The sequence below is a fragment of the Molossus molossus genome, unplaced genomic scaffold, assembly GCF_014108415.1.
Source record: "Molossus molossus isolate mMolMol1 unplaced genomic scaffold, mMolMol1.p scaffold_m16_p_10, whole genome shotgun sequence".
In the NCBI taxonomy this organism is placed as follows: Eukaryota; Metazoa; Chordata; class Mammalia; order Chiroptera; family Molossidae; genus Molossus; species Molossus molossus.
The window spans coordinates 79,545,864-79,555,062 of NW_023425345.1; the positions used below are offsets into that span (position 1 = coordinate 79,545,864).

Here is a 9,199-nt window from a genome sequence, read left to right on the forward strand (position 1 = left end):
AAAACAAGTAATCAAGACAAACAGAACACTCTAAACGCACTGAAATCTCTGGACACAAGCTATTACAGACATGCAGTATGTGATACTCCAGACATAGTCACTTCTCACACACTGGCAGGCTTGACATATTGGCAATTTGATGCACAGTAATAGCTCCAAACACACCAAACTCTTTGAGCATCTTGATCTTCTTGTCCAGATAACCCAAGCATACGCCAGGAACCTCATGCCCACTTCAACTTAGAGGGAAGGGTGGAGCCAGACTGACTTAGTCTGTGGCCATATCAGACCAATTCATAAATTCTTTATTTTTTAAGGGATATAGCAGGCACTTATTTGTTTCAAGAAATGAAAGGCTTGACCCACTTCAGAAAAGCCGTTTTCCCATCTTGAAAGGGGTGGGTGGCCCATGGCTCTGGAGATCCACTGTAGTGGATTTAACGCATTCCAGGAATGGAGACAGTGTTCCCTCCTAGGCTGTGGGAGCTGCAGAATGGGGGAGGGATGAGGGAACAGATCTCCAGATTATGGTGCCCCTCCCCCAAACTACTTCTAGTTCAGCTCCTCCTCAGTTTTTGAGATCTAGTCCCCTTTTGGGTGACCCCGAGGCTGTTGTATTCCTGGGGGGAGGAGCCGCATTCTTGGCCCTCTGGGCTGCTCTGGTATTTCTCCTTCTGAGCTCTTTTAGTGGTTCCACGGGATTTTAGGGGTGACTTGTCCTCCCCCTTCTTACCAAACTGGGAAGGCCTTATGGTGGAAGTTTTCTCCTTTTCCTTTCTCTTCCTAGGGGCTTTAGCCTGGCTCTGGGGAACTGTCTGGCCTCCATCCTGTTTACTCATATTGTCTTTACTCTGCGAGGCTGAGAGTAAGGGCTCAGTTCCTGGACCTTCCACGGTCTCTGTGACAGGTCTGCTGGTCATCTCTTCTCCTGCAACTGCACCCACACTGCCTTGGGGTGTTACTGCTGCTGTCCCTGGGACTGTCCCCTGGTCAGGCCCTAGCGGTGCTAGGGTTAGGAAAGACGGTGTGTCCTTAAGCACAGGGTAGTTTTGTGAAGCATCTTGTTGAATTCCTTCCCCACCAGTATAAGCAAGAGAGGTGATCCCAGACACCTCAGTGACTACGTGAAGGCTTCTGATGCTGACCTGGTCTTGGACACCTTCATGGAGCTCCATGGCCTGTGCCGAGAGGAGAAACAGGGAAGAAGAGAAGAGAATAAGTGAAACCAGAAAGGGCTGTCACCTGTCTTCAACAGCCTATCATTAGAAGAAACTTTGAAATCACCGAGTCCAGTCTCCCAGAGTTTGCAGGAACCGCCCTACAGCGCTCCCAAAATGGTGACTGCAGCTTTGCTTGGACGGTCCTGTGGCAGGGGGAGCACTAGTACAGTTCACCAGTGAGCATCCTCACACTTTTACTTTATACACTTGTCTCAGCATTTCTACGAAACAGGTTTCTAGGGGGAGACTGCCGGTCAAAGCCATGCTCATCTGACACTGCACGCTGCTAACACATTGTATACTTGTACGCAAAGCGTGCTGAAATGCCGCAGGTTCATGCAAACATCAGTTCATGGCTGAAATAAAGAAAGGGCTTTCTCATAGTTAAAAATGTCCCACGACAGATCAGACTGCCTGAGTCCACAGCCATATGTAGGTGATCCAGAGCAGACTGGATGGTCAGGATGCTGTTGACAGCACTGCAGCATTGGGTATGGGGTCAGAGGACCTGACCTCTAAGGGACCTCGGGTATTCAGAAGTACTCGGGGCCTCCCCAGTGCGGCAAGGGCTCCGCGTGGTGGCTCATCTGTCCTGAGCCCTTCCACGTGCAGTGTTTCCCCACAGCCCAGGGGAGCAGCCCGAGGGCCTTCCGTTGCCCTCCCCCAGCACTTGGGCCCCCTCCAAGAGTCTCTGCAAAAACTTACAGCGGGGCTGTTCCTGTCCTCTGCCTCCAACACAGGTATGTCCATCATGTCACAAGCTGGTACGGCCTGGGTACCACTGTAAGCCTCCACTGGGGGTCTCAGGAAGAGCACCAAGTCTTCCCAGTGTGCAAACACATCTTCTTTTGCATTTGGAGGGGGGCATAATTGTAGGTAAAAAGAGTGGCCGCTGGCAAGCTTCAGTTGGAGCTGTTTTTTCTCATGACTGTAGATGGACAACCTTACAAACTTCAAAGGAAGCAGCCTGGTCAGCTCTAAGGTCTTTGCTGACTTGAGTCCCGTTCCCCGGGTGTGCCGCTCGTGTTTGGTGCAGACAGCACAGCTGAGAGCTGGTCGTGCCAGCAGCAGGACGTCAGGTATCGTGAGGTTAGGGCTGGTGTATGCGACGCCCACCGTGACAATTCGCACACTGTTGTGCATATCGATCATTTCTCCTCTCTTGTTGATCTGGATGAAGTCGCTCTCAAACATGAGAATGTGCTTGAACATGGCAAACTCACCCGTGCACAGCTGCTGCTGCAGCGTCCCCATGGAGCCGCGGAACATGGGCAGCACGTGGCTGCCCTGGGCGCTGCCCTGCCACAGCTTCGTGCTGCTGTTCATGTCTGTCTTGCACTAAGACCACTGCACGTCCTCTCCAGAACCTCTCCTTGGTCTAAACCACAGCCCCTCACAGCTACCTGTACACTCTCGCTGTCCTTTGTGACCTGCAGCCAGCTGTCACACACAGCACTGTGTCCTCATCCCCACAGCGGCCCCACAGGAAGGGACAGCATCCTCCTGCACACAGCCACCCCACAGGGAGAGAACCAAATTCTTCTGTGTTTTGCTTCTTCAAGGCCACAGGTTTTCATGCAGCTACAATAGGTAATGATATGTAAATGATCAGCAGTCCCAGGAAAACTATCTGCATTAATCTACAAAGGTGATACTAAGAGCTGACAAATACTTCATGGCTTTATAAGAACTGGATGTGTTTTTGGGCTTTTGCTTAATGTTTTCTTTTATAGTTATCATAGAAGTTCTGTGAAACATGAACTTTAGTCACCGAGTTTGAATTTAAGGACGTACCTAAAGGTTTAACAGGGGAAGTTTTCCTAAGACTCTCCTTATCCTTCTCAAGCCTGCATTTAGTTGTCGATGTCTGTAAACTGCTCTCAAAAATTCTATTATTGGGCTTCTTCATTTTTTTTCTGGAAATATATATATTTTTTGCCATTTGCCAAAATATTTTTATCAAATATGACAAAGGTGAATTAGCCATTATAGAGAACAAAATAAAAGTCCTTTAAATTCATGAGAAAAAATATCAAGGCCTTTAGTGAGTTGAATGGTAATCCACCCCCCCACCCCCCCGCCCAAATTACCCATGTCCTAATCTCTGGAATTTATGAATATTATATTATTTGGGAAAAGATATCTTTACAGATGTAATAAAATTAAGGCACTTGAGAAGATTGTCCTGGATTATTCAGGTGGGCCTTTTTCCCCCACCATCATTTAGATGCCTATACCCTAATCCACCTCCTCCACCCATCCCCCTCTCCCTCGCAATGACCACACTGTTGTCCAAGTCAAGGAGTTTTCTTTTCTTTTCTTTTGTTCACTCCCTCTACCTGCCATCATCACCAACACTTGTTTGTTGATTTATTGATGATCGCCCTTCTGACAGATATGAGGTGGTATCTCATTGTGGTTTCAATTTGCATTTCTCTCTAATGACTAGTGACATTGAGCATCTTTTTATCTGTCTATTGGTCATCTGTACGCTCTCTTTGATGAAGTGTCTTTTCAGGTCCTTTGCCCATTTTTTAATTGGATTGCTTGTTTTTTTTTCTGTCTTGCCTTTTATAAGCTCTTTATAAATGTTGGATATTAAGCCCTTCTCAGATGTAATGGTGAATATGTTCTCCCATTCAGTGGGTTGTGTTTTCATTTGGTTAATGGTTTTCTTTACTGTGCAAAAACTTTTTAGTTTGATGTAGTCCCATTTGTTTTTCTTTTGTTTCCTTTGCCCAAAAAGATATATCAAAAAAATATATTGCTACAAGAAATGTCTGAGATTTTACTGCCTGTTTTCTTCTAGGATTTTTATGGTTTTGTGTCTAACATTCCAGTCTTTAATCCATTTTGAGTTTATTCTTGTTTGTGGTATTAGAAGGTGGTCTAATTTCATTTTTTTTCTTTTGTATATGTTCAACTTTCCCAAACCATTTATTAAATATTCTATCTTTTCCCCCATTGTATGTTTTTGCCTCCATTGTCAAATATTAATTGACCATATGGTGTGGGTTTATTTCTGGACTCTCTATTCTGTGCCATTGATCTATATGTCTGTTTTTAATGCCAGTACCATGCTGTTTTGATTACTATGGCCTTGTAATATAGTTTGATATTAGATAGTGTGATTCCTCCAACTTTATTCTTCTTTCTCAAAATTGCTGTTGCTATTCGGGGTCTTTTGTGGTTCCATTTAAAATTTTGGAATATCTGTTCTAGTTCTGTAAAATAGGTCATTGGATGTTGGTAGGAATTGTGTTGAATCTGTGAATTGTTTTGGATAATATGGACATTCTAATGCTGTCAGTTCTTCCTACCCATGAATACAGTATATGCTTTCACTTATTTGTATCTACTTTAATTTCTTTTTTAAGTTTCTTACAAATTTTCAAGTACATGTCTTTTACATCCTTGGTTAAATTTATTTCCAAGTATTTTATTCTTTTTGAAGCAATTGTGAATGAGATTGTTTACTTGGTTTCCCTTTCAAATAGTTCATTATTGATGTATAAAAATGCAACTGATTTCTGGATATTTATTTTGTATCCTGCTACTTTACTGAATTAATTTATCAATTCTAGTATTTACTTGTTGCCTACAAGGGAACAAATAACTAAACTGTATTAAATGTTTATTAAATTAAACTGGATTTAATAAGTTATGTAAGGTAAATTTTGCTGTTATTTTTCAATAAAAGGTTTTTATCTCAGTGAAAAAAAAAAAGAAATACTCAAAAGGATAAAGGTGCATATATATTCATATAAATTGTAGGAAAGAAAACAGAGACAATAATAATGGTAGAGATGACAGCTAAGATAGGACTCTTAAGATTTCCATTTATTTTTCAGGGCTTAGATTAATAGAGTAGCCTTGAGCAAACTATTTTACTTTCCACAGTACTATATCTGTGCCTTAGTTGGATAATTAAGTGGCCATTAGCAATACTTCATTGAATAGCCCCTTTGAAAAAAATCTCAGAAAGAATTTATTCATATAAAGCCTTTTGAATTTAACTTTAATATAATGAATACTACAAATTGAGTTAAAGTTGCAAATGCATTATAGTAAGCATTCTCTTAGTTATGTCTATGAATTCTTTTCTGCTTCATAAATTATCTTACAAAAGAATTCTACATTCATTGTGGCACCATGCTGTGCTTCAAATATAAACACTTCATTTAGAGACCATATTACACATGGGTGGATTCTGTTTTGGTTCAAAGGGTGCAGGACCCAAGCTTGGAGTTTCTTTTTCCAAGATAGATCATGTTGTTTATTTTGTTGTTGTTGTTGTTAATCCTCACCTGAGAATATTTTTTCCATTGAGTTTTAGAGAGATTAGAAGGAAGGGAGAGGGAGAGAAAAAGAGAAAGAAGAGAGAGAGGGAGAAGCATCACCGTGAGAGAGAGAGACATTGATTGGTTGCCTCCTGCAACCCAGATAATGTGCTCTTTACTGGGCATTGAACCCATGACCCTTTGGTTCTCAAGCCAACGCTCCTAACACTGAGCCATGCTGGCTAGGGCGGTATGGATCATGTTTATACCAAGTGATCTTCCCTTTGTCACTTTACACACAGTGACTAAGTAAGTGTTCAAGATGACAGTAATGCCTCTTTGCTGCTATATGTAGTTGGAATTTTTGACTTGGTTAAGGATAAAGTATGCTTATCCTGTAGTATAGGCCAACTAACAAAATCAATAAGCAGAGATTTAGTGCAATCTCTCAGTTAAAATATTTTTAGCAAAAATTCAAATATTCAATTAGTCATTGATGTGAATTTGTCTACAACACTAGAATTCAGAAAATATCACATTTTCTGAAATTTAATCTGACTCAGGATCTACCCACCCAGAGAGTGGAAAGTCCACCTCAGTTTGTTTGTAAAGACACTTTCTCTTCTCTTAAGACTATTAAAGAACACAGGGATTTATAAAATCTGGGATAAGAGGGAAGATTTTTGGTGTTCAGTCAGTAATGGCCACCATTAAGATTCTTCTTCAAGCCACTGAAGAGCAATAGAAAACCATCTCTTCCTCTGACAGCATCCATTCCTCGAGTGCCAAGCTCAGTCACTAACTCTAAGTCTCTGTACAGCTGTCTATCCCCATGGAACTGACCTCAGCCCCAGCCACATCCCTCATGTCTCAGGAAATACATTTTACCCTCTAGGATTGTACAGTAGATCCCCCTTATCTGCAGGGGACATTTCAAGACCCCTGGTGAATGCCTAAAACCATGCATAGTATTGAACCTATATTTACTATAACTTTTCTTATACATATATATCTATGATAAAGTTTAATTTATAAATTAGATGTTATTAATGAATTTATTAAATAAGGCATCATGAATGTATTACTAAGGCATACTTAATTAAGAGATTAACAACAACTAATAATAAAATAGAACAATTATAACAATATACTCTAATAAATTATATGAATGTGGTCTCTCTCTCTCTCTCTCCCAAAATACCTATTGTGCTGTATTCACCTTCACATTTAAAAGAAGCAGGGTGGGCAAAAGTAGGTTTATGGTTGAGAGTATGTGGAACACAGTTTATTCTTGTAGCATTATTTATTTATTACTGTATTATTTTCCATACAAACAACTGTAAACTTACTTTTGCCCCACCCCGTACAAATTGTCAGCATCACTACTCTTGTGCTGTGTGGCCATTTTAACTAAAATGAGGGTGAGTTGAACCCAAGCACAGTGATAGCACAACAATCGATCTGATGAGTGAGACAGCTGCTAAAGGGTGGGTAGTGTGTGCAGTGTGGCTGCACTGGACAAACAGACCGTTCAGGTCCTGGGAGGACAGGGCAGGACAGCTCGAGATTTCTTATGCTATCAGAACAGCATGCAATTAAAAAATGATGAATTATGTATTTCTGAAATTTTTTCATTTAATAGTTTCAGGCCCCAGTTGGCCATGAGTAACTAAAACTGCAGAAAGCAAAACCATGGCCAAGGGGGCACTACTGCATCATTCCCTTCTTCCCTGCTTGAATCTCTACCTCCGTCCCACCCTTCTTCTCATGACTCCAGGTTAGTTTCTGATGGCCTAGCTCTATGACCAGGCTACCTTGTCACATTTCTTAATCAAGACTCTCAATTGCTCATTCCAGTGTACCAACGTCAACCTGGATTAGTGCAAAGGTCTCCCAAATAGCTCTCCTCACCTCCTCCCTTTTCATTTCAATGTTTCTTTCATCTTTTCTCTAGGTATTCTGGAAACATAGAATTGATCATTTTAGAACAAGGTTGGTAAACTATGAACAGGTACACAGACCAAATCTGGCCTACCTCTTCTTTGAAATTTTTTTTTTTTACCATCCTCAAGCCAAGAATGGTTTTCACATTTTTCAATGGTTGAAAAAAATTTTTGACTTTGTTTATTATTTTATTATTGATTACAGATGTCTCCCATTTTCTCCCTTTTTGTCCCTCTCCAGCTGCCCCCTCAACTCTACCCCAGGCTTTCCCCATGCCATTGTCTGTGTCCATGGGTTATGCATATATGTATATGTTATTTGGTCAGTGTCCATAACAGAGTGTTATTGAAACAACCATGCCCGATCATTTTATGTATTGTCTGTGGCTGCTTTCATGCTACAGTGTCAGAGGTGAGTGGGAGAAACCAGTGGCCTGCAAACGTATTATATTTATACTGGCCCTCTACAGGAAAATTTTGCCGACTCTTATCTTATGGCACTGTTTGAAAAACTTCAGTGAACCGCATCACTCAGTAAATAAAGTCCAAAGCCGTGATTTTCCCTGTGGAGAAACCACAAACCTGCCTATTCATCCCTGCTTTCTCCTTCCCTCTGTCACACGATTTCAACAGCCAGTTGTCACATAGCCCTTGCCGTTCCTCCAACCCATCCTGTCTTTGTATCACTGCTGTAACTTTCCCGTTTTCCCTATTTGTCTGACTTATTTCCACTCATCTCCAGGCCTCAGCATAAACATCGTGTTTAATCAGCTTAGAAACTTCCTGCCCTCTGATTTCACTCCCTTATTAGATGACTAATCACATTGAAATAATTATTTGCATACAGGTGGTGAACATTCGTTTTTGTCACCAACAGTTCATTCCTCCTTCTTGTGACATTAGATACTGATTTGGGTTAGTCTAGTCTCCATTTCCTTGCCTCCTCTGCCAACTCCACCACCTGTAGGCTCCAGGCTAGAGCACCTGCTTTGGCCTAAGCCAATGGGCACATTCCATCCCTTTAGACGTAGTGACTGCTTCGTGGACGAAGACTCCCAAGCCAAGCGAATCAGAGCCAATAAGATTCAACTCCAGATCTTTTGTCCCCCAGTCCGGTTGTTCGAGTTCTCTCAACCTCTCACTGTAGGACAAAGTAAAGCAAACGTAAGTCTGAAATCTCTGCGGGATTGGTGTAGAGGAATATCTGACATTGTTTCAGCCCCCAGTCAAGCCATACCTGAAACCAGATGGCCCCTCGAACATCTTAATGATCTTGATATTATCTCTTCTTGCTTGAACTAGTTTGGGTTAGGAATTCCATTGCTTGCAACCAAAGGAACCCTAACTGATATGTTGTGCTTTTCTCTATAAGTCTCATCTCTCTCCGTGGCATGAGCCTCTCTGCTGGAACATAGGATATACACAGTATGTGTTTTGAAATAAATTAATGTTGCCTTATATTCCTTACAGGCCTAGAAGTCATCTATAAACGCCACCTCTCCTAAAGTTACTTTCCCTCACTGACTCCACTTTGCCATTTATTCTATTTCAGTGGTTTTTCCTGGGCTTGGTGAGCTGACCAGCTCACAATTGCTGCCTTTGCTTGAACTTGATCTGTAATTAGTTCAACCTTGTTGACACAGGCACAAGACTCTGGATGCGTCCACTTTTAAACATCATTCTTTCTTTTCTGGCTTCAGTGCTACATTCATATTGAAGCTATAAGATACCCAATGCAAGGGTATGGACCTAGGAG

The 9,199-nt window shown here is 41.6% G+C and overlaps 1 protein-coding gene across 1 annotated transcript; it reads right to left on the minus strand.

Moving 5' to 3' along the window:
* Positions 1–557: 557 nt before the first annotated feature.
* On the minus strand, positions 558–2,546 carry LOC118623780 (protein FAM71C-like). The gene is made up of 2 exons (XM_036251550.1): positions 1,926–2,546; positions 558–1,178 (listed from the first exon to the last, which is right to left on the minus strand). The coding sequence occupies exons 1-2, from the start codon at positions 2,544–2,546 to the stop codon at positions 558–560; spliced, it is 1,242 nt and encodes a 413-aa protein (XP_036107443.1).
* Positions 2,547–9,199: the final 6,653 nt, after the last annotated feature.